This window comes from Hippopotamus amphibius, chromosome 1 (assembly GCF_030028045.1).
Source record: "Hippopotamus amphibius kiboko isolate mHipAmp2 chromosome 1, mHipAmp2.hap2, whole genome shotgun sequence".
Lineage (NCBI taxonomy): Eukaryota > Metazoa > Chordata > Mammalia > Artiodactyla > Hippopotamidae > Hippopotamus > Hippopotamus amphibius.
This window is the reverse complement of record NC_080186.1, coordinates 118488221-118513506: the sequence shown is the minus strand read 5'-3', so window position 1 is coordinate 118513506 and position 25286 is coordinate 118488221. Positions and strand designations below refer to the sequence as shown.

Below are 25286 nucleotides of genomic sequence, written 5' to 3'. Positions count from 1 at the left end.
GTCCCTGATAGATTTCTGATAGGACCCGGGATTCTATGTTCAAACAAAACCCTCCCAGGTGATTCTGATTGCAGCCACTCAGCCATTCCTAGATTAGGAATCACTGAGCTGGATGATGTCAAAGTGTCTTGGGAGATCATTGGAGGACTGTGTAAAGCAGTGATAGGTTGTAGTTCACAGGGATGGAAAACTGTGGCTCTGTGTTGAATGGTGGCGGGGTGGGCAGCAGCTGGGAGTAAGCAACAAGAAGGCTGCTCTAATAGTTCATGAGTAAGGAAACAAGGGCTTTGGCTGTGGGGACAAGCAAGAAAAATAAATTCATACCTTGTTATGAAGGAAATCACTGGATAGCACAAAGGACTGTTACGTCTTAATGTTTGGGGTATTTTGAAATCTCCAATCCACTTTTAAATATGAGTTGGCCTTGAGACAAAATGACTGAAATATTTTAACTTTGGCTAATACTCCTTGCTATAAAAAAGAAAAAAAAACATTATGAGCAGCTTTTGGTTCAGTGCGTACATTCCCTAGCACACATGATTATATCATTAAGTCACCCAGTTTTTTGAACAAAAGCTGCTGGGGTGGGGACATGTGTCATTTCCTGCCGTTTCCAGAGCTGGTTATTGCTAGAGTTTATTAGAGTTTGCTCAGAGCCCAGAGAAAGTCTTTAGCTCCAGAAATATACCCACCATTGCTTTTCTTACTTTCCTTGCAGAGGAGTGTGTAGGTGAGGGAGAGGAGGCAGAGAAACTTAAGGTTTATATGAAGGTGAGTCCAAATGTGTGCTCAAATACAGTGAAATCCGACATAAAATCTCTGCTGGCCTGGAAGGCATGCATGCACATACAGTTTAGTCAGAAATAACTGCATAGTCCCACCCAAAACAGTAAGGCTACTCTTACTTTCCTATCCTTAGACATCTCAAGAGAGTATGTGGGTCTGGTTGCAGCTAATATACATTCACTGTCACCACCAAAAAAAAAAACAACAGTAACAAAAACAACTCTAGACCAATCCTCTTTTGAAACTCTGACTCAGAGTAAATAGGAAGAAGAGGCAAAGGCTTTTTGTGTTTGCTTTAGGTCTGCTTCCTAGACAATATTTTGTTCACTGCCTGTCTGCCTTTATTTGACAAACCTTTACTGACTGCCTGCTGCCTGTCAAGGCTTTGTGTTGGGTGTTGGGAATTCAACAGTGAAAGAAAACAAGCATAAGCTCTTGCAGTCTCAGATCTGTTCTTTGGGCACCTCTAATTCTAAAGTGCAAAATCTCCTGTGAGATTTGATCAGATCAAATGCGGGAGAGTAAAAGGGGGTGAAGGACAACAGGAGTTTCAGCTCCTTGGTAGACAATAATGTTTAAATGTTAACTTGGAAAAAATGCCTGAGAAGAGGCTGATTTGGTGTGAGTGAATGTAAATCATGAAAATGTCCAGTTTCGTGCAATAGCAGTTGACCCTCTAAATCATTCTTGAAGACATTGGCATCAAGAACATGAGCGCTGTCTAATTTGCATTAGTTCCCGTAGCGTCTGTTTGCATCTTTCTTTGAAGTCTCCACCAGTAGTGATGGTAGAAAAAAAGAGGTTCTGGAGAGTCAGAGTGCCATAGGGTGAATGGGAGCTGCATTGCTTATAAGTCGTGGAACTTGGAACAAGTTGTTTAAACTCTGTGGACTTTATAGTTTTCTCATCTGTTAAATGGGGATAATAATAGCACATATCCGGTAGGGCTGTTGGAAGGATTGAGTTTTAAATGTGTAAAGTGCTTAAAATAGTGCCCAGCATTGATAGGCATTCAATCGTGATAGCTATTTTTGCAATTACTATTACAAAGATATGAGTCCTTCCTTACGGCCTTGTTGGAGATTTTCAATTAGGTTGAGGTTGAACATGATGTTTGAGGTGAATTACCAGCTCCCCAGACTTGAACACAAGAGCAGCTAATGAATTCCCAGGCTCTTATCGATTTTTCTGTTAGCACATCTATTCCTAGGCCTGCTGAGCCTTAAGACCCCCCCTCTAGGAGTTTATTCTTGAATGCCAAGCAGAGTTTTGAGCATTTCTTAGAGGTGTTCAGAAGGTGTATTTGACCTAATATGGTATTAGGCAATTGAGATCCTCTTCAGTTTACTATCTTGTAAAAGTTATGCTGAATAAGAATAGATACATTCTCAGCTTTTTGAAAAATTATGCACTATGGCTAAAACTTATGTTCTTGAATTATTTAAAGAGGACTTCAAGCACTAGGCTGTTTGTTCAAACCACAAGGTATGGGGGATGGATGAGATTAGTAGGCGAGGCACTTGGTAGGTTGGCAACTCTTCTGAGAGAGTTTGTTACAGGATCACAGGAGAAAATACCTTGAAGTGAAAGGTGCTATAGAGAACTAAGTGGGGATCCCCTGGCAGTCCAGTGGTTAGGACTCTGTTCTCTCACTGCCGAGGGCCCAGGTTCAATCCCTGGTTGGGGAACTAAGATTCTACAAGCTGCATGGTGTGGCCAAAAACAAACAACTATGTGATGTCCTTTGTTCGTCGCCCACCCAGCATCAATTCCTTCTCCCAAAGGAAATGACATTTTACTCAAGAATCCACCCATCTCCCATACTCAGTTCCAGGGCAGTCCTGAGTGGCCTAAAGATAATCCCATCCTCCTTGCCTATGGTTGGTTTAGAAAGGACCACGTGACACATTTTGGACCAGCAAGGTAAGAGGAAAGACTAGCTAGAGGTTTCTGGGAATGATCAACCTTGTTTTTCTAGGAGAGGTCCTGAAGTGATCTCCTCCTCCCTGCCCCACCCCCTCCGGAAGTGCTTCTATAAACATCATAAAAGCTAGCACTGAATGTCAGAATGACCCACAGAAAGAACCTGGGCCCCTCTTGGTATTAGTGACCTTTTGCTGAGTCAACTCTGAAGCCTAACCTGCCTTTGGACTTCTAGATCCGTTTTCTTAATGTTTAAGCCAATTTGAATTGGGTTTCCTGTTAAGTATAGCCAAAAACATCCTGAGTGCCAAGATACTCTTACTATCATTGTTATTATATTATTATGTTAAAAAAAAAGCAATATGCAAAATTATATACATACCATGCTTGGAATCATAAGGTAGTTCAAAGAAATTGGAAGGAGATGCGCCAAAATTAACACTGCTTGCCTGTAGGTGTATTTTTTCCTGTTCCTATGAACTTGTACTTTATGTGTTTTCTACAATGATCCTGAGTAATATATCAGGGGAAATAATGCACAGGAAATAAAACAAGAACACAAAATGGTTGTTACGGTTTGGGAATCTTGATTTTTTTTTTTCCTCTTGATTTTCCAATGTTCTTATGATGTTGGTTTGCAATTTAAAAATGTTTTATACTTCCTCAACGGAAACTTTAAAAAGTTTTAAACTTTTTCTTTTGCTTCCTTTCTCTCTACTACTTGCATGTACACTCAGTGTTCCTGTTCTTTGAGGGCATTTCTCGGTTTGTCATTAAATGTTTATTATTGTGATTGATTAATGCTTGTCCTCTTCTAAGCTCCTCAAATGCAGGACTCTTGCTTATCAATGTCTTGTATCCCTAGTACCTGGCATATGATAGACACTCAATTAAAAAATATTTCCTTACTAATGAATAAATGAGAGAACAGAATCAGCCAGTCTCAGTATTGCTTTTGGAAATATTTCCAGTTAAAGGGGCAGACTAATTCTCAGCACTAAAAGCCATCATCTCTTGCTCTGGGGGTTATGGTCTTAACTACCACATTTTAAGAGGAAAACAGAAGGACTGGAGAAAGGACTCTCAGTCTGGAGCCTGGAATCTGCATTTTTTAACAAGTGTTCCAGATGATTCTGAATCAGGTGGTCTAGGACCACGCTTTGGAAAACATGCCCTAGAACATCCTATCGGAGTTCACATCATTCACAGTCATCCAGCTTCCAAGAAAATCATGCTGATGCCACTGGGCCTATTTAATGTGAATCAGTCTTTATTCTGCACTTGTGTTGTGCATTAACAAATTCAACATACAAGATAGCATTACATATTGTAGGTTAGCGTTACAGCATTATGCAGTTTCACACAATTCATGTTAGCTTTTTCAGTTTTTTTTTTCTTTTTTTTAATTTGACACATTTATTTTATTTTTGAGTTTCATTTGTACAAGAGAAGACACAAGGTAAAGAAAGACGACCACATCGGAGAAGGATCACGGTGAGGGCAACGTCACTGTCGTGGCAATAATAATAAAAGCCTTCCAAGAAAAAGGACCTGCAGTATTCCCTCTCCTGAGCAAGCCGCTCCCATCCCACAAGCCAGTTCTGTTTTCATATCCAGAGCACCGCTCAGAAACATGTACATCTTGGCTGTGCTCCACTGAGAAGAACCGAAGGAAGGACTAACTCATAAAAGGGACTTTTGTTATTAAGAAAAACTCTTGTCTTCCCAAAGGAATCAAGATGTCAGCAGAGAAGGACTGACTCTTGGAAAATCAGAAGTGACCATTCCCTAACCTATTCCTGACCATGAGTGCCTTGTGCAAAAGCTAGAATGTGATTCTCTTGTCTTTTAACTGACTCTCGGGAGTAGGCATTCCTCCTCCACCCTTATCAGTTAGCTCTGGGAGGAGCAAATGTGAAAGCCAAAGTCAGCTAAGAAACTTTGGGATGGCAAAGTCAAGGGCACGATGGATCAGGCCTGAGGTAGGAGGGAGGAACCCTGTACTGTCCGCCTCTTTGCCATTTTCTGAGAAAGACACCGAGGCAGCTCCTAGGCTACAGAACTACTGGTTCTTCCCCTGCCAACTCACCACCCACTGCTCAGTAGACCCAAAGAATGCAAGGAATAAAGCTACAAGGAGATGGGGAAGAGAGGAGCTGGGTGAGGCTGTTTTCCCAGACTCATGTCAGGAGGAGCTACAGAGGCACACACAGCAGGGCAAAGACCAGACTATCTCCACCTGTTGCTTTGCGTTGTTTCTGGGAAGGAAACAAAAGCGGGTTGCTCAGCGATTTCTGATCTTTAGACATTAAGGCGATGAAGAGGAACCATTTAAAATTTTTCCTAATGGGGCTTCAGAATGCTCCTGTCAGATTTACATGAAACTATCTCAAAATGCATTTTTAGAAAACAAAAATTATTTTCTCCTACGTATGATACAGTATTTACATTCCATGGAGTGTCCGATAGAGACTGGTGGTGTGAACCCAACTGATGGTGAGACTGAGTCAGGTTACGGGAGATGGGGGATGACAGGGACAAGAACAGAGAGTGGGCTTTGTGCCTGCTCAGAACTGCTCTGCATTGTCAAGAATCCAGCTTAAAAAAAAAAAAAAAAAAGAATAGGGGGTGGGGCAGGGAACAGACTGGTTTTCAATCCACAAGAGTTAGGCGAACGTCAAAGGCAACATCACCACTCTCTCCATGGAGACTCAGCCTTTCAACGCTCTTCTCAGAAGCAAGTCAGATAGTGCTGTTCTTGTATGAATGTGGAATTTCAATCTTTGCTAAACTTTCAGGCCTTGGTTCAAGCTGCTGCTTACGTGAGCTCCTCTTCAGGCTGGCAAACATTTCTACTGCCCGTCCAGGCTTACTTATTGTCAATGAAGTCTCTGCCATCTCAAAAGTCTCAACTCTAGAGACATGGCTGGACTAGGAATAAGGAGACGAGAATTCGAATCCCAGCAAGATGCTCAGTCTCTCTCAACCTCTATTGTCCACTGGCAGAAGGAGGACTGAACTCTGTGGTCCCCCCCATGCCTTCGTCTTATCTTGAGATTCACAAGTCCTAAGGACGAAGCACTTTGTTTTCAGGGAAAGGATGTTCTGAAAGAATCCAAGTTATCTTTATTATTATTTTAGTCACATATACTCATTTTATTCATTTAGTTATTTGTAAGAGCCATTATTGAAAAATTTAAGGAGAAAGAATAATTTCTGAAGGCCCTTTTCCTTATGAAGCGAAACTAACCTCAACTAAGCGACCTGAGAAGACTCTAAAACTTCTCAGTGGTCAGCATTCTTTGAAACGCAAAGGCCAGTTTAAGTCTTCAAACCGCTGATGATTTCTAACTCATCAACCAATAAAGGGCCGTCCTGCCAGACACAGCTACAAAGGGAGATGGCAGTCATTTTCCTTTCCTTGTCTTCATACCTACATTTGGGATCAGCTGGATGTATTCATTGGTACTATCCTGTAGCTGAATTTGAAGTCCCCCAAAACTCTTTTTAGAGAAGTCATCTAGTTTTGTAAACCCAAATTCTACCTAAAAGGCGGATGTCTTCGTGTACTTGATCACAAATTAATCAAGGACTGCCTTTTACTCACGCGTGCTAATAACAAACATACCTCATTTTTCAAATACTCTCCTGCAAACCCTGCCTTACCCATTCCACCTTCGTTCCTTGGCTCACTACAGACCTCTGCACCTTGAGCTCAGTCAAAGAGCAGAAATGTAAGAGGTAACAGGGAGAAAAGATGGGGATGATGAAAACATGAGGTTTTACAAGAGCAAAAGATTCTTCCACAGAGGTGGGGATTGAGAATAACTCTCCAGAGAAGCCCAATAAAAAAAGAGACCAATTTCAGGTAATCAGCAAATACAATTCGGCACAAAACACAATTTTCATGGATTAAAATCTGTACCTTGATATTGGCAGTTAGGCTAATTTCTTCAGTTTGTATTAGACATGCAAGTATAAGGTTACACTGTTATATATAGACTTGTAGAGGTCTTTCCCTCTCTTTTTTTTCCCCATTAAAAAAAAAAAAAGGATTTCCTAGTGCCTTGCAAAGGAGAAAAACCATCATCGCTAAGAACTGATCTGCAGCTGTGGTCACGTGGGGTGTTCTTCGTGGGTTGTTTGTTTGTTTGTTTTTGTAAGAAATTTTCTTCCACAACTAAAATGAGGTTTTGAGTCCGCTTCTCTCTGTCATCTCTCTCCCCGCCACGTCCCTGCCCAGCCCGGCCCCGGGGTTAGAGGCGAGGAGAAGAGGGTTAGTACTCGCTCAGACTGTGCCACTTGGCCACAGGCTTGCGGGGGCTCTCGCAGACCTCTCTCCAGTGTTCGGCTCCGCTGGCTGTGACACTGTGCGCCCCCAGGATCAGCCTCCCCACCACCTCGTTCTTGGTGGTGCGATCGAAGTCGATGACCAGGAACTCGATGCTGATGTCGGGCAGGAGGTCAGTGGGGATGTCGTAGATGAAAGACTCATTGAAGACTGGGTTCAAAGTGCACTTCTTCACATGGGTTTTTTTCTTGGCAATGCGCTTTCTGCCGTAGTAGACGTTCACCTTGACATAAGGATCTGGGGCCCCCAAAGAGATAAGAAAAAGGGAGACAGGCCTATGACACAGTCCTCTCCTATACAATAGTGGCTTCATGTTGGGGAGGAGGGGCTTCTGCTGTTTATCTCCTTGGTGCCTCCCCCCGCCCCGTGTGGTCTTTAGTGATGCCACACTAAGTGTACACTGACCGTGTGCATGTCTGCCCGCCTGGACAAGGGGCCAAGGAAACCAGGCAGGCATGGAACAGAACAACCGCCTCCAGTCAGGGCTGAAGAAACCCCATGACACCACGAAGCATTTTCAAGGGCACAGGGACTACCAAAACTGCAGGCTTTTTGAGACGTCTCACCTGGAGCAAGGGTACAGCACCCAGCATGCACACCACTGAGGATACGTCACCAAATGTAGAGACCCCACTTGCTTACCCAGAGCACCTCCCTGGCTACATTCATCAGGAAGAGAACGTAGACAGAGAGAGGAACAGGTGGACAATGAGAGGTGCCAGGGGTCCTAAAGGTGGGGGTCACAGGCAAAGGGCCGTGGTGCGTGGGGGAGCAGACAGACAGAAATAGGTTGAAGTACAAACACACGAAAAGATGTTCAAAGTCACTACTTATTAGAGAAATGCAAATCAAAACTACAATGAGATCTCACCTCACACCAGTCAGGATGGCCATCATCACAAAATGTACAAACAATAAATGCTGGAGAGGGTGTGGAGAAAAGGGAGCCCTCCTGCACTGTTGGTGGGAATGTGAATTGATGCAGCCACTACAGAGAACAGTATGGAGGTTCCTTAAAAAACTAAAAATAGAACTACCATGCAACCCAGCAGTCCTACTATTGGGCATATACCTAGAGGAAACCATAATTCAAAGGGACATGCACCCCAATGTTCATTGCAGCACTATTTACAATAGTCAGGACATGGAAACAGCCTAAATGTCCATCAACAGAGGAATGGATGAAGAGGACGTGGTACATATATGCGATGGACTATTACTCAGCCATAAAAAGGCACAAAATTGGGTCATTTGTAGAGACATGGATGGACCTAGAGACTGCCATGCAGAGTGGGGTGGGTTAGAAAGAGAAAAACAAATATCGTATATTAACGCATATATGTGGAACCTTAAAAAATTGGTTGTAGACAATCTTATTTGCAAAGCAGAAATAGAGACACAGATATAGAGAACAGACGTATGGATACCAAGGGGGGAGGGGGGATGGTGGGATGAATTGGGAGACTGGGATTGACATATATACACTATTCATACTATGTTAAAATAGATAACTAACGAGAACCTACTGTATAGCTCACGGAACTCTACTCAATGTTCTGTGGTGACCTACATGGGAAGGAAATCCAAAATAGAGGGGATATATGTATATGTATAGATGATTCACTTCACTGTGCAGTGGAAACTAACACAACATTGTAAAGCATTTTACGCCAATAAAAAAATTTGAAAAAAAATAGGTTGAAGTAAATAGCTGCTACCTGAGAGACCGGTGATATCCATCTTCGGCAAGTGTCTGGCTTTGAGGACCACCACTGTCATTCTTTGTGCCACAGGCTGATATGACAGAGACACCTGGAGCTCCCCTCTGCTAATGCACTTCTGGGGAGAAGAAACAGCAGGTGAGAATTCCGGCAGAGGGAGCAAGCCACGGCACAGGAAGCATGCGGAGGGAAAAGGAAATGTTCTCATCATGATCCTGATACTGAAAAAAAATCCTTTGCGTGGAGAGGCAGCGTAACCTAGGATTTAAGAGCGCGGACTCTAAAGCCAGACCAGCCTGGATTCAAATCCTGACTCTACTTCTCATCTGTCTGATCTGGGACAAGCTACTTCCACTTCCTCATCTGTAAAATGGAGATTAAAAATAGTCCCAACTTGCCAGGATTAGTAAGAGGATTCGATAATTTAGAATCTGTAAAATGCCATGGTGGCTGGCACATAGTGTGTATCAGAGACATGCATTCTCTCCTCTTCTTTCATTCCGTTCTTGCCATAAAAAAAGTTTTGAAGACTATATAGTGAGAGACTATACAGTGGGGGACAGGAAACTCGAACTTGAGTCTTAACTTAGCCGATTACTCACCACCTGGCCCTGGGCAAGTCCCTGAACTTCCTGGAGCCTGCGCCTCCATTTCACGAGGTGAATATCAACACCTGCCCTGCCTCCCCCAGCGTATGGCCTTCAGAGTGTCTTCTCCAGATGCCCACATTTTTTTCCCCACCTTGAAATTTTATGCTAGGCTCTATTTTTTAAAAATATTTATTTAGTTATTTATTTGGTGCACTGGGTATTAGTTGTGGCAGGTGGGCTCCTTAGTTGGGGCTCGAGGGCTCCTTAGTTGTGGCATGCACATGGGATCTAGATCCCTGACCAGGGATGGACCCCGGGCTGCCTGCTTTGGGAACATGGAGTCTTAACCACTGTGCCCCCCGGGAAATCCCCGACTAGGCTCTATTTTGAGCTTGGAAAAGAAAAAAAAAACCTCTAGTCCTCCAAGAACATTTTCAATAACATTTGAATACTAATTACATGCCAGGTGCTGGGGCTTCAGAGCTGATAGGACTCAGTACTTGTTCCCAAGGAGCTTATCATTCACTAGAAGAGACAGAGACGTAAACAAACGTGTGTACTTGTCAGACAAGTGAGATGCCTGGAAATTCCCTGGTGGTTCCGTGGTTAGGTCTGGGCTTTCACTGACGAGGGACCAGGTTCAGTCCCTGGTTGGGAAACTAAGATCCCACAAGCCATGCGGTGCGGCCAAAATAAAAGCCTCAGTGCTGCTGGGAGATTCAGGGGAGGCTTTGCCAGCTGACGTCTGGGCTGAGTTGATGGCGGGTGAGTAAGAGACACAGGCGATGGACAGAGAGAAGATCCCGTGGGGTGGGACGGCAGAATGGCGGGTACAAAGGCTTTGGGTGCTGAAACGGTAGGCTGTGTTCAGAGAATACCAAGAGGTGAGTGTGCCTGATGTTGGGGTGCTGGCCAGGAACCCAGAGAGGTGGGTCAGGCGAGGGTCAAGGGCAGTGGAGGGGAGCAACCAAACCGCAGAGCCAGCAGGAGCACCCAGGCGAGAGGAGGTCTGTAAGCACAGGAGCAAACGTTGTTGTTGTTCATATATTAAAATAGGGACTTCCCTGGCAGTCCAGTGGTTAAGACTCTGGGGAACTAAGATCCTGCATGCCATACTGAGTGGCCAAAAAAAAATATATATATATATATATAAAATTCTAGTGAAAGCTGGAGAAGAAACTAGAGAAAGACCAACGTCAGAAAGCTCTGTTAAGAGGCTGCTGCAACAGGCTACGGGACAAATGATGATGAGGCCTAGACCCAGGGCTGTGGCAGAGGGGATGCACCTGGGGTAGGATATGTCTCAGGAAGAATCGTCAGGATTTTCTGGGCTGAGGAGGCTTATTGGATGTAAATACAGGGGAGAGGGAAGAGATGGAGGACTATTTCTTATGTTTTTAGCTCAGGAAGTAGGGAAGAGGCTGGGATAAACAAAAGAAAGCGGGATAGGAAGAATTGAGGACATAATAAGTTAAATTGGGGACAAAAAAAATTCAGACCAAATCATTCCTCCACTATCAAATCTTATTCCTTGTATTCTTCACAGCCCCAAAGGAATGTCACCTGCTTGAGGAATTCTTCTTAGATTGAGCAAAAATAGACCAGACTCAACACCAGCCTTACATATGCCACAAAGCCACCAAAATGACTTGCTGTGCACTCACTAAGTGCCAGGCACTCTGCTAGCAGCTAGGGCTGAAAAGATGAACAATGAGAACTCCTACCCTTCAGAAGCTCACAGGCTAGTGCACTACCTGCTCAGGTGCGTCTGGTGCAGGAAAGAACAATAGCTCATCAGTGAAAAACAAGGGAAGACCCCTAACAGTTTACGCTTTGATTATAAGTCTTAAGTCATCTCAAGGAATGAACCGTGATAATATTTCCATTTGGTTTAAAAAAGTTCTTGAGGCTATATTTCATACCAGGAGGAGATGGAAATGTCTCTCGTAGGGTATTGAACGTCACGCAACTTTAAACTTAGCCATTAGCTTTTGAAATTGAGTACCAAAGAAAATAGACTTTAAAAAAGATTTTCATGGTGTCTCTCTGCTAGAGTGAAGCCTCACATCTTTTCCTTACCCAGGACATATAGTCAGCTCTTGATTATATCCACGGGAAGTACCCTCAGCCAGTTTAAAATCACAAGCTGGTTGCCCTTGCCAACCAGTATACTTCTGGGCTGCTTCCTTTTGACATGAGTCAGAATGCAATCAGAGAATGTAAACTCACTTTTACTATCAGCCACAGCCAAATGGCATCAGGAAAGTAATCCCTCATGAAAAAGAAAATCAAGTGCCTTCCAAAACACTCAGAACTGAGCTGCCCAATAAAGTAGCCGCTAGCTATGTCCATTTAAATTTTAATTTTAATTCGTTAAAATTAAACTAAAATTTTAGCTTCTCAGTCACACTGGCCATATTTCAAGTGCTCAACATCCACATGCGGCCAGTGGCTTCCATACTGGACAGTGCAGATACGGAACATTTTCATCATCATAGAAAGTTCCAGTGGATCACAGTGCTGATCTAGAAAGAACTTTTGGATTATTTGGGCCACTGCTGCCCTCCATTTCCATGAAGAACGAAATGTTAATTAGTTGTGATATCTATCTGGGACCATTCCTGAATCGTGGTATCTAAGTATTAAATATGCAATCTTTAAATATAATCTAACTTCATATACAGAAGAAGAATAGGTGGGGTAAAAGGGAAATCTGATTTAAAAAATAAAGAGTTTCATTTGTAAAAATAACATTGATTACAAAATTATACTTAGGTTTTCTGATTATTTAAAATTCTGTTTAAAAAAAAAAAACAACTGTTTCCCAAATCATCCATTATAGCAAAATCATCCTAATCTAAATCCCGTGTCCCTTCTCTAGTTCTCTGGGGAAGTGGACAACTTCTGGTTACCTTCCTAATAATTTCCTCCCCTAAAATCACTCCTCAGGCAACTGTTCTCCATCTGATCCCCGCCCCCTTCACCTCTGGCCATTTTACATGGGCAGAAGGCCCATCCGTATTCAGCTGCCCCTTTGTAATGCCCAAGTCTGCAGCCACAACACCACCTGAATGCCATTCCAATCTGCATTGAAGGCCAGAGTTTCAAGTCCCCCCCTCCTCCCTCCCCTTCTCTTTCCACCCATTTCCCACTGCAGGCATTGTCAATGGCTCTTTCTCAAGGGCTCTTTGTCAAGGGCTGGGAGCTAACTCTGTTTCCCAGCCGCTTGGCCTCGTGAGGTAAAGACCCTGTTGGAGGGCAGGCAAGCAGAAGGACAAGCGGGAGAAAGGGTTTCATCCATGCCTGACAGGGCCGGGAGGCTTTGCTCTCAGAGAGCAGGATCCTTTCTCACTCCATGGAAAAGAGGAACAAGAGCAGGGGGGGCTAAAGAAGATGGTCAGCTGCAGGAAATACCGAGGTGAGGGCGATGTCTGTTTCTTACAATTAGCAGAGCCCTGCCCAGAGTGATTTTTCGAGCCACAGCATCTTTGCAAAGAGGAGGACTCATGCATCCTCAATAAACCTTTATTGGGGCTAGAAGTTCTCAGTGCTACCTCCACATAAATCACAGTCACGAGAAAACAAGGAAAACGAAAACCTCAACACTCAACCACATCCCTCCTTGTCTTCTCCCCAGTACACATACATAGCGACGTTTGTGTGTGTGTGATTTTATTTTTTTACATAGCAACTTTCTTTACTGTTTATTTCTTTATTGTTCCTGGAAAATTGACATTCCTTTTTCTTTCTTTCTTCTCAGTCCCTTTTGACTAGACTGGATGACCTCCAAGATCTCTTGTAAATCTGAGATTCTAAGAATCCTCTCATTCCCATGACCACTGTCCCAGGTCATGAACACCAATCTGGCAGTAGAAAGACAGGAAATGGTTTGGGAAACAATGACCTGAAGAAATTAGGAGGAGTCTAACAACTCTCTGTTATCAACCTTGTAAATCACTTCTTTCCCACCGTCTCTTCTTTAACCCCAGCCCTCTCTGAGGATGTATGATGGGAATGTAAATTCACTTTTATTTATTTATTTTTTTAATTTTATTTATTTATTTATTATTTTTTTAAATTTTATTTATTTATTTATTTGTTTATTTGTTTTTTGGGGGGGTACACCAAGTTCAATCATCTGTTTTTATACACATATCCCCGTATTCCCTCCCTCCCTTGACTCCCACCCCCACCCTCCCTCGACTCCCCCCCATCCTCCGCCTCCCAGTCCTCTAAGGCATCTTCCATCCTCAGTTGAACTCCCTTTGTTATACAACAACTTCCCACTGGCTATCTATTTTACAGTTGGTAGTATATATATGTCTGTGCTACTCTCTCGCTTCGTCTCAGCTTCCCCTTCACCCCCCGCCCCCTCCCACTTTTATTTCTATCTGAATAAAATACTAGGGAAAAGAAAAAGCTGCCACTAAAAAAAAAAAAAAAATCCGATTCCAAATCAGAGAGTTTGGGACATTATAGAGTTTATACTGCAAGCTTCTTTCACTAATAATCGAGTGGTAAATTTTAATGCTTCTTATATCTTTCGGAATATTCACAAGAGCTGAGTGCTCTCACAGAGTGACTCCCTTAGCCTTTGTGATCCAGTCTAGACGGAGACAGAGGCCCAGAGTAGATTACTGCTTGCCCAGAATTAGGCAGTGAAATGGACGGAATCAGAAATCATGACCAGCCCTGGGCTTCTTCAACTGGACTGCACTGGAATAACGGAAAGGACAAGAGCTGAATTTTCTGCTAAAGGTCAGGAAATGCAGTTAGGGATGGGGGGTTGTTTAGAGAAATGCAGTTCTCACCAGTCTCCACCCAGGAACCTTTGGCCCCATTATTATAAGGGGATACCTTACCCAGACCAGAAAAAGCTCTTTACAGACAGTGTGGAATAGTCCAAAGCAGCTCTAACTCATGAGCCAAGGGGAGATCCAGAAAGGGCAGACTCTTGGCTACAGTAGGGAGGGTTTAGGGAAGACGTTTGGAGGCTGTACTGCCAGGGAATCAGGGGGACGAGTGACTAGAGAGATGACAGCCATGACCCAGGATGGAACACAACCCTGCCCACCAGCACTGGTTGGGGAAAACAGGCTTAGGAAGCTTGGGAGGCTGCAGGGGCTCTGGCTGTCCTGCCTGGGGCCTCTCCCAGGGGTTGTGTTGCTCAGGGTCCCAGCCCCGGCTTATGCCCCCCAGAGGGAGTTAATAAAGTGGAAAGCAGCTTGGCCCTCGCCAAGAGCCCCTGGCCGTTTAGCAAATGCCACTGTCTGCGCTCCTTGCCCAGTGCCTTGGATGTGAGGTGGTTTTGTTCCCAGCCCAAATCAGTCCCTTTCCTTGCCAGTGTCTTCCCAGCTGCAACGTGGCACAGAGCCATCCTCCACACTCATGGGGCTGCTAGTACATGAGCCGTCTGGAGGAGTCCAGCTAGTTGGTGGCTGTACCAAGGCTGGTGCTTCCTGGAAGGCTGTTACTGGGAAAGAACTGCCCTGTGAGGAGAGCTAGATGAAGGCAGGGAGTAGAGCAGTGGAGCTGCTATACAGGGGAGTCAGGAATCAGGGGGATAGGCTGGCAGAATCTGGAGGAAAAGAAATGGAGGGAGAGGGGAAGGGAGGCAGGGGGATGAAACAGGTCACTACTGCAGCTTCTGTTCAGGCCTTCCGACTCCAACCTCAGATGATACAAGAACTCCTGCTGTGTTGGACTCAGGGATGTCTCATTGTATCCTGGCAATGGGTCAGTGTTTATGCCCTGACCAAATACCTCTAATATACTTTAAAATGTTTGAAAAATAAAAAAATAAAATGTTTGGACTTCCCCTGGCCTCTGTGAGATAGAGCTAAGCAGGCCACGTGGCAACAGCGGTTCTCTGGGTAATGGCATGAGTGGGCTGGCTGTGGCAGGACAGGCACCTAGTACACAGCAGAGAGGGTAAGAACACACCTCCAGGGAGAACGGCTCCCTGCCTCGTCTCCCCAGCCTGGCATGGCACAGAGCCCTTCGGCAGTGGGCAAACCTTGTTCCCAGGAGCTCACTGCACACTCAGCCCTGCTGGACTGGAAGCCTCTGTCCAGTCCTGAACCTCCTGCCCGATTGCAGCTGGAGAAGGCAGTAAGAGATAAGTAAGGCACCTACAGGCAGGGCTCTTTCTGGGAAAAGTGCAATTGTTTTTAGTGGTGCTGATACCCTTTCTGAACCTTCTACCCTCTTCTCCACTGATCCAGGCCTCCTTTGTCTTCCTTCACTTTGTCAAAACAAAATATAAATATCTACAAATCACATATCTCTCCCAGGGATCAAACTTTATTAATAATAGAAATAATACTAATAATCATGGTTACCATTCACTGAAGGTTTACTAGGGGCTAGGGACTATGTACATTCATCATCTAAATTCCTGTAAGAAACTGAGACTTAAGAGAATTTAAGCAGATTGCCCAAGGTCACTTAGCTGGTGGAATTTAGATTCAAACTCAGGTTAAAGTCCTTGCTTTTGATCCTTTATGCTAAATCCTGAAAAAGGAATGAAACTCTAAGTGTAAAATTTCAACAACTTCTTTCATAGCACCTACCACACTCACTATATGATAATTGTCAAAAGTTTTTTGTCTTTCTCCTCCATGAAAGTAAAAGGTCCACAAGGACAATAATATGCCAGGTATATTATCTCATTTGATCCTCCTAACCCACAAGGAAGGCAGTATTATCAGCTCCATTTTACAGATGGGGAACTAGAAGCTTAGAAGAGTTAAGTAACTCACTACATCACACAGCTGGAAAGTGGTGAGCTGGAAGGCGAAGCCAGGCAGTCCGACTCAAGAGCTCTCATGCCAAACCACAGAACTACACTGCCTCCCAGATTGAGGAGGGAATGAATGAACAAGTGGGGCTGCGGGTTACAGTTCTTGCATCCTTGAAATAACTCAGGAGCCAACCCTGGCCCAGTGGAGAGAAGGCAGGCTGGAGGGCTCTCATCCCTCTTCTAATACAAACAGGGAGGAGAGGAGGAACAAGGAGAGACGTATCTGTGGCAAAGGTTTGGGCCTGGGTAAAGGGGCCCGAAGGCGGAAGCTGTGAATTAAGTTGCATTTATAAAAGGATTATTAAAAGTCATACAGATGATACAACTTACATCTCTATGCTTGGGCTGCGAAAGGGAAGCTGAGGGGAACATTACCGAACTACTTTCATAGTTGCTCAGCTGTGAGAAATAAGTTCACTAGAGGAAGATCACACACTTTGGAGAAGAAACTGGCCCTCACATCCCTGCAGGGATGGGTCTGCGACTGGTGGGCCAGCCTGCTCCAAGCAAGCTGGATGCAGCATCAGGATGCCAACTGCCAAGTGAGACATCAGAAGCTACCAGCCCTTCTCTCCTCAGGAGGTTGCTTCTTGGAGGAGACCAAGCTGCCCGGCGCTCTGGTTTACTCTGACCACTGCTTTTCCTCGACAGCCAGGAACGTCCTCTCCGTAGCCCCTCGTCGCCATCTATCCCACCTGTCCCCTCTCACGTGTCCCTCTCGCTCCCCCAACCTACCATCCCTCCCCAACACACCTTCCTCCTCACCTGGATGTTCCTTTTGATGATGTCCCTGGTCAGCTGTACCTTGCCTGTGCTGGGGTCCACTCCAGCCAATGGCACCATGACTTCCCCAATGACGTCATCCCGGGAGAAGCGGTCAAAGCTGAGGACGAGGAAGTGCAGCACCAGGTCCTGCAGCTGGCTGTATGGGATGCCATAGAAGGTGAAGGTCTCGTCAAACACAGGGTCCAGGGTCTTCCGCAGCACTCTGGTCTTCACCCGATGCCGCTTGTCGGGAAGGATGGTCATTTTGATATAGGGGTCGGAGCCCTGGGTCTGGTCATCCATCACCGGCAGCCCATGGGCCTCCTGGATTGTCACCACCAGGGCTTTTTTCGGGAAGTTATAGTCCACTGAGAAGGTGAGGGATCCTAGCATGACATCCTCCTCTGGAGATGATGGAGAACTGGTTTTGCTCTCCCCAGGAGTCAGGCTGGCAATGGGGCTCCTCAGTTCTTCCCCATAGTCCACTTTGATGGGTAATTGGTCTATACAAGATCCAGAGCTAGGTCCCTTGGGACCCTTGTCTTGGCCCAGCAGGCCAGCCTCTGCTGTGTCCAGCAACAGGTTCCCGCGTCCACCTTCCCTCCCGGGGCCATCTTTGTCTCTCCGCACTTTAATGATTTTCTTCTTGTTGCTGAGGGTCTCCGGGTATATGCTGATGCCTTTGAGCATGTGAATAAACTTGTATGGTGGGTTCTTGTGCTTCTTCTCTGCCTGCTGGTGACAGCACATCCATACAAAGACGGTCACCGAGACACACACCACCAGCACGGAGGCCCCGATGAGGCCGGCGACCACTGGTGACACATCTGAAGGTGGAGACCAGAGATGTGTCAAGACAGGTGGACCTCAACCCCTGTCCAGAGCGCCCCTGCTTCTGGCTGGAGCCAAGGTAATCTGCAACCTAGCCTCCAAAGCAAAACTTGCTCGTCTGGGCTTATGAACTTCTCCCCTCTCTTAGAGATGCCCTCACCCATCCTGTCCAACCAATCCATGGCTCTTCCTTTCCATCAAACCTGGATGAAATACTTGTCTTCTCTAGAAAGCCTCCCCTGAAGTGTGCCACCTGACTGCCTGTTCTTTTCTTGGTCTTCCCTCAACACTTATGGACTTGATTTGCTCATATTGATTTGTATTTCACATAAAGCTGCCCTGTAAGTTATAGGTCACCTTTTTTACATGGGAACGCATTCACCTCAACTGTTACACAAAGGTACGAGCTGTGTCTGGTTTCAGGAGGATATTCCACAGCATCCAGCATATGATTTGCAACAGTAGGCTTGTGTGGACTGAATGACTGACCAGTAGAGTGGAAGGAAGTGGGGTTGACTTTGGATGGTTTTGGTAGCGTGCCCAAGGGTGATAAAAGTAGGTGGGCGGTAAGAAGTAAAAGAACTCTGGGTCTAAGTACTTTTGAAATATGTTCCAAATTTCAGTTCCCAGGTACTTAAAATTGTATTAAAATACAAGTATTTTGGGACTTCCCTGGTGGCGCAGTGGTTAAGAATCTGCCTGCCACTGCAGGGGACAAAGGTTCGATCCCTGGTCAGGGAAGATCCCACATGCCATGGAGAAACTAGGCCTGTGTGCCACAACTACTGAGCCCATGCTCTAAAGCCCACATGCCACAACTACTGAGCCCACGTGCTGCAACTACTGAAGCTCTTGCACCTAGAGCCCATGCTCCACAACAAGAGAAGTCACTGCCAAGGCAGAAATAGAGACACAGATGTAGAGAACAAACATACGGACACCAAGGGGGGACAGCAGGGGGGATTGGGGTGGGAGGAGTTGGGAGATTGGGATTGCCATATATACATTACTAATAAGAAAAAAATATCAAATTGTACACTTTAAATATATGCAGTTTATTGTATGTCAATTATATCTCAATAAAAGTTCTTAAAAAAAAAAGCCACCGCAATGAGAAGCCCACGCACTGCAAGAAAGAGTAGCCCCCGCTCGTCACAACTAGAGAAAGCCTGTGTGCAGCAACAAAGGCCCAAAGCAGCCAATGAATGAATCAGTGATGTCTAAAATAAACAAAAATAAAATAAATTTCAAAAAAATACAAGTATTTTAAATAGGAAGAAATAGGGACTGTGGAAAATGTCAGATCTTGTCACCTTCTTAGTAAGGTCTTCCCTGACCACCCAATTTAAAAGTGTAACCTTTTCCATCCCTGAGACCCACACTTCCTGGCCCTGCTTAATTTGCTCTATATGTCTTGTTATGCTCTCTCTCTCTCTCTCCCTCCCTCCCTCTCTCGCTCACACACACATACAGACACACACACATATACATAAGAATATATATAGACACACACATATAATTTTACTATTTATTGTACTGCACGAGAATGTAAGTTTCATAAGGACAGGGATTTTGTCTGTTTAGTTCATTTCTGTATCCCCAGCACTAAAAACACCTAACAGGTACTTAACATATATTTGTTAAGTAAACAAATAACTAAAGAGAAACAGATTTTTTTTTCCTTAGCCTCCTCTAGTCTTGTCTTTTCCTGCACAAATTGGGCCCCTGACTTAGATAATTAGGTTTGGAGATTTCCTCCTCCTTAAGTTCATTGAAGCCAAAATGGATTCAGGCCTTAAAGATCTAGATAAGGCCTATAGTTATCCATACTACTCATTAGGGTAAGTCTTGGGTAGGGCAAGGGGAAAATAAGGAAATAACTGTGATTCTAGCACATTCCAGATTCTTCCTAGAACATCCTTCCACGAGGTATATGCCTGGCTCACTGCCTCACTCACTGCAGGCCTCTGTTCAAACCTCATCTTATCAGAGAAGCACGTCCAGAGTGCTCCAAGTAAGATCATATCCCCAATATCCTGCTTTATTTTTCTTCATAGCACTTACTACCCCCGACATATATTTGTGTGTCTTCTCTCACCAGGTAAGAATAGTGACTGGCTGTTTTGTTCACTTCTATATTCCTAGGTCCTGGAACCCTGTGATACATAGTAAATGTTCAGTGAACAAATGAGTTGGTGAATTCAAAACAGCTTCCACTTTAGGAGTTTGGGATTAGCAGATACAAACTACTATATATAAAAGAGATAAAAACAAGGTTCTACTATATAGCACAGGGAACTATATTCGATATGCTGTAATAAACCATCATGGAAAAGAATATGAAAAAGAATATTCTTTTATATATAAAATATATAATTGAATCACTTTGCTGTCCATTTGAAACTAACACAACATTGTAAATCAACTATACTTCAAGGAAAAAAAAAAATCAGCTTCCACAGATTGAAAAAAGAGGATGAGGTCAATATGATTACCCATCACAGGGATAAACGTAAAATTCTATTGGGCCTTCAAAACCTATCAATAGGCAATGGGAGACCTTACTTGATGAATCTGAGTAAAAATAACTTGGTAGTTTAGGTGACAACAAGCTTGGAGTATATTTAGGCCGACGCCAACTTATGCTATCAGTGCAACGTCCAAATCACAGGAGAGGTAGTATAATTTCATCTGCACTGGCCACGGCACACATGGAGTACTCTATCTAGTACTGACAAGAGTAAAAATTGCTATTTTTTGCGTATGTTTGTGATATCCCTGCCAGGCATAGTGTTAGAGCTTTTTCCCCCTGAATCAAATAACTCATTGAATAGGTACCACTAATATTCCCATTTTACAGCTGAGGAAGCTGGGGACTCCAATCTGCGCTAGGCCACATCGTAGCGAATGGTAGTGATGGGATTTAAACCCTGGTCGATCTGACACCAGAATGCCTCTACATTACAGATAAGCAGGATAGTAGAGGACCTGGAAACCATATCAAATGAGGAGGACTTGAAGGAATTGGAGCAGAGGGGTCTGGGAATAATAACTGTCTTCAATTATTTAAGGCATTTTGCTGGAAGAAGGTCCGATTTGATTTTACTTTGGAGGGCAAGTGCAGCACCAGTGTGTACAGGCTACAGGAAGGCAGATCTTGACTCCATGGAAAGAATCGAATTATTGTTAGAACTGCCTCTCAATGGCCCAGATTGCTTCAAGAGGCAGTGAATCTCCATTTGAAAACTTTCAGAGATTGGATCACCTTGGTCAGGCATATTCTAGAAGGGATTTCTTTAATGAGGACTGGAATAAATGTCTCTGAAATTCTTTTCACCTCAAACATTCCCTGGTTCTATGAAAGTTGGAACCAGGTAAGTAAACAAGTGGTCATATTTTGAAATATTAATATAGATTAGGAGTAAAGCCATTGAAGAAAGTAAACCATGTGTCCATGGCCATACTGAATAATAACAGCATTTATTTTCACAGTATCAAGTGGAATAAAAGCTGTTAGGGAGAGGTTTCACAAAATGGGAGCAGCCTTAGCTGTAAGCTCCCTGAGAGTTGGCAGAAATAACATCCTGTTCATCTTTGAATCCCTGAGTCTCTTGCATCTGACAGGAGCTCAGTAAACATCTGTTTGAGCAATTGATTGGGTTCAATTGTCAATCGGAATAGGCACAATTTGGAGAAGTGGCTCTCCATTCACCCATGAGGGACTTCCCTGAAAATTGCTTGCTACTGATTAGCAAAACTGAATATTGATTGTCTCTATGAGAAGAGAAAAGCAGGGAACTCCCAAAACAAGTATATTTTTGCAAATGATTTGAAAGGGAGTCTAAAGGCCTGGGCTGGGAGACATCTGAGTGATCCTTTCGGCTCTGCCATAGGTTTACTCTGTGATCTTGAGAGATCCCACTGCTGTGTACAGTGCCTCAACTTTTACTGCTAGAAAATAGAGGTGGAGCAGGTAAAAGAGAAGAAGAAGGATTCTCATCTTTCAGGAGGATGAGAGAAAGAAAAAAGAGAAACAGATGAATCCACTTGTGAATTATCTAGGTGATCTCCTCCACCTTGTTTCCCACTTTTGCCCTCCTTTCTTCTTCGCTTTAGTGTTTAACTCCTGCCTCTCTCTCCCACGCCCAAGGCAGTGAACTAGAAAAATTAGAGATGTTGTCTAGCTTTAGTCAAAAGCTTGGTGGGAAAAGGAAGTTGGAACTAAAAGCTGAAGTGAGTGTTTTCAAGTAATTGTAAATTGCAGTGACCCGTGCTGCTTGCTCCTTTTGTTCCCCAAGGTCACAGATAATCGAGTGTTGGCTTGGTGAATCTCTCAAGGGCTATGGAGTTTGAAATGAAGTACTCTGAGATGTGGAAAAGTCAGAAGTGGCAGTTCTCTGTAGAGGAGATCCTCTGTGTGGATTTAAATATCTGCAAGATACATTTGGGCTTTGTCCAACTCTCTCAGTCTCTGACCAGACCTGCTTATTGACACTTCCTTTGCTAAAATAGCTTTTCCCTGTCAAGTAGGCCAGCGTGACACAGTAAAATGAGAATGAACTTTGGCATCAACTGGAAATTAGTTTAAAGCTTAGCACTACCCTAACTAGTTTGTTTTACTTTAGTCAAGTTATTTTATCTCCCTTAGCCTCAGTTTCCTCATCTAGCAAATATATATAATAATGACTACACTGGAAGATATCTGTAAGGATTACATAAAATGTAGTATGTAAAAGACTGGTAATTTTTCTTTTTTTCCACTAATATTCCCTCTAAATGAGATCACTGTATTATGCTCTACACCATCTAACTTTCCAAGGAATCTGGAACTGCAATTAAAGAAAAGAATATGTTGGAAAGAAGGCATAAGAAGAAAAAGAAAGAGCAAGAAGAAAAATCACGGGGTGCTCATGTGATCACAAAAGGGACACCTATTGTGCAAATTTAGGACTCAAAGAATACAAATGCAGAAGGTGAAGTGGAAGAAAGAAACACAATCAAGATTTAGCCATAGGGAATCAGTGGGAACAAGTAGTAAACAGGTGTGATCTGTTGTCTGTATACTTCCTCTGATCTGATGTCTTCTTTGTGGCATCGAGGGGATAGAGCACACTGGGTTCTGTTCATTTCCATAAACCTTTTACTTGGGAGTAAGAAAAGCCATTTCCTAGTTGGATTGTGGCCCCACCCTAAACACTGGAGTCTGGATGCTCAAACCTTCTGGATTGTCTGTGGGATAGAATCTCTTAAGGGAAATGAAGGAACCCTAGGCTGACAGCAACTCTCACTGGCTTCTCGCATGCAAACTGGGATAGAACTGAGGGAGAAACAGGGCAATTCTTTTTTATTTTGGGGCCAGAAAAGCATAGCACAGGAAGTTTGCTATCTTAGCACATTTTGGAGGAATCCCCCAGGGGAAAAACTTGCTTCTCGACCTTCTCTTTCCCGGCTACTTCCCTATTTTCCACTCCACTCTTTGCTCCAGGGAGTGTAACTGATCTTGGCGCCCGTCGGGTTAGGTCGGGGACCAGCCGCTCCGAGATGACGTAATGCTTTCTCCGGTACACAAAGCGGCCTCCCCCGGGCTCGGCCTTTTTCGCCCCTCCCCCTTCGGCCTGGCTCGGGCCCCCGCCAGCACCAGCGCGGGTGAGTCCCCCTTTTTGAAAAGCCAGCCCAGGGAAACAGGGAACAAAGGCCCCAGAAGAAGAGCCTAGGCGCTGCCAGGAGGCCCAGAAATAGACATCACGTCATCCCCAGCCCAGCAGCGCCAAGCGCCATTTGGTAGCATCGGACGGACCCCACCATTACGAGGCAGAATAGAAATTGCAGGGTTCACGTTTCCACCCAGCCCCAGCATCCAGCTGACCGGCTTAAGGAGTGGCTTCCTTTTTGCTCCCCACCCCCGCACCCCTCTTTCCCCAGAGGCCGCCGCCTCCCCTGGCTGCCAGCCACACAGCCCACAGTCTCCAAGCTGCCATCTTGATGCCCCATCCCCCCTGCCACCTCCCTCCCCCGCAGCCCTGAGGAGTGGGAGGGGGAGGAAGGGGCACCGCCCTGCGTGCCCCAAGGGGGAGGGCTCGGCCTACCTCACCTCTCCTCCCCCAGAAGGAGGGGTCCACCTCCTCCGCAAGCTCTCTGTTTCTCACCTCCAGCAGTGCTGACAGTGCACCATACAAGGTTTTAGCATCCTGGACCTCCCCACCCTCCGTGTGGCTCTGGCCTCCTCAGCCCCTGCAGCCCACAGCTCAAGTTCGGGTGCTGTTCACTGCCCGCTACCCACCACCATAGGCCCGATTCGACCCATCACCACAGGCCCGATTCTAGAAGGGCTGGCACTTGAAGGCCCTGGTCTGAGCTTCACTCTGCCCAGCCGCTGGGCTCCTTTGGCATTGCAACGGTTTCGCCTACCCCAGGCTTAGTTTGCCAGATTGTACTTACCAAAGCTAGGTCGGATATTGGTGATCTCAGCCATGTCGTATCAGAGGCTATTGCTATAAATGCTTTTGAAACGGTCAGACAACTCTGGGACCTCCGGTCAGTACCGAGGCCGCCGCTGCAGAGCGCTAGGTCAGGGGAGGGGGAAGATATCTGGCGGACGCCTCCTGCGACGGTCTGGTCCCTGGTTGCCAGCTGCGGTCGCCTCTTAAGATGCTCCAGGGATGCTCTGAGCTAAGGATGCAGGTGCAGCTAGACTGGTCCTGATGCGAGGTAGGCCCCGCCTTCCTCCGAAGGCCCTCGGCAGAAGGCTCCGCCTCTGTCCGAAGAGTTCCGGGAGGCAAGCCCCGCCCTTTTCCGGAAGATCTCTGCGAGAGGACCCCTCCCATCGTCAAGATTTCCAGAGAATGAGACGCAGTCTACTGATGGGCTGTGGGTCTATAAGGCGAAACCCCTGAGGCCTGACTGAGAAGTGTAGGTACTTTATCCTATGAGATCCTCTAGATCTTGTGATTCCGTTCCCTGGGCTTAATATAGCGGCAGAATGTTCTGGGCGACAGGGTGGCAGGATTTTGGAAAAATAAAATTCTATACTGCCTGCGTTTCAGTACCAATTGCTATTATTATTATGCGTTTCTGAGACCAATAACGATTATTATGGAAACTTTCTAAAACTTAAGAAGCTGTGATTAAAGACCAAACCTGGTGATGGTTGCACAACTCTGAAAATTTACTGAAAATAATTTAATTGTATAAGTAAAACGGATGGATTCCGTGATCTGTAAATTGAAGCTGTTTAAAAAAAAGACTAATGAAGAATGCTAAACTTAGTGTTGGATATTTCTTTTCCAAAAGCTTCAATTGCTTAGAACTGCTTAGGGACGAGAGAGAGAGGGCAAACCAAGAGATCCGTGTATTCTGTAGGTTCAAAAGCAGGACACAAATGAAACTCCAAGCTTCTAGAGACTTCCTTGGCACTTAGAAGAGTTAGGGTGATTCACGTTAGAGTCAGACTACTGGCGGTTATCTCCACGATTACTTCAAGTTCACCATTTTTGGCTGTGGATACTTTCATCCTGTTG

General features: G+C 44.9%; 1 protein-coding gene across 2 annotated transcripts; it reads right to left on the bottom strand.

Annotated features, from left to right (window-relative positions):
• Positions 1–3956: 3956 nt before the first annotated feature.
• SYT11 (synaptotagmin 11) lies at positions 3957–24450 on the bottom strand. 2 transcript variants are annotated; one of them, XM_057726147.1, is made up of 4 exons: positions 24208–24450; positions 16939–17765; positions 8776–8899; positions 3957–7297 (listed from the first exon to the last, which is right to left on the bottom strand). In XM_057726147.1, exons 1-4 carry the CDS (start codon positions 24239–24241, stop codon positions 6987–6989), a joined length of 1296 nt encoding a protein of 431 aa, XP_057582130.1. In that variant the 5' UTR covers positions 24242–24450; the 3' UTR covers positions 3957–6986. The 2 variants fall into 2 exon arrangements, with proteins under 2 accessions (XP_057582130.1, XP_057582139.1); XM_057726156.1 differs by having other exon boundaries at positions 8779–8899.
• Between the last annotated feature and the right edge of the window lie 836 nt (positions 24451–25286).

Bases quoted from the DNA above. Each gene is read 5' to 3' on its own strand.
- SYT11 (XM_057726147.1), bottom strand. From the start codon at position 24,241: ATGGCTGAGATCACCAATATCCGACCTAGCTTTG. The intron at 17,766-24,207 runs GTAAGTACAATC...CTCCACCTTCAG, and splicing joins CAATATCCGACCTAGCTTTG to ATGTGTCACCAGTGGTCGCC. The intron at 7,298-8,775 runs GCAGCTATTTAC...TGGGGGCCCCAG, and splicing joins TATCACCGGTCTCTCAGGTA to ATCCTTATGTCAAGGTGAAC.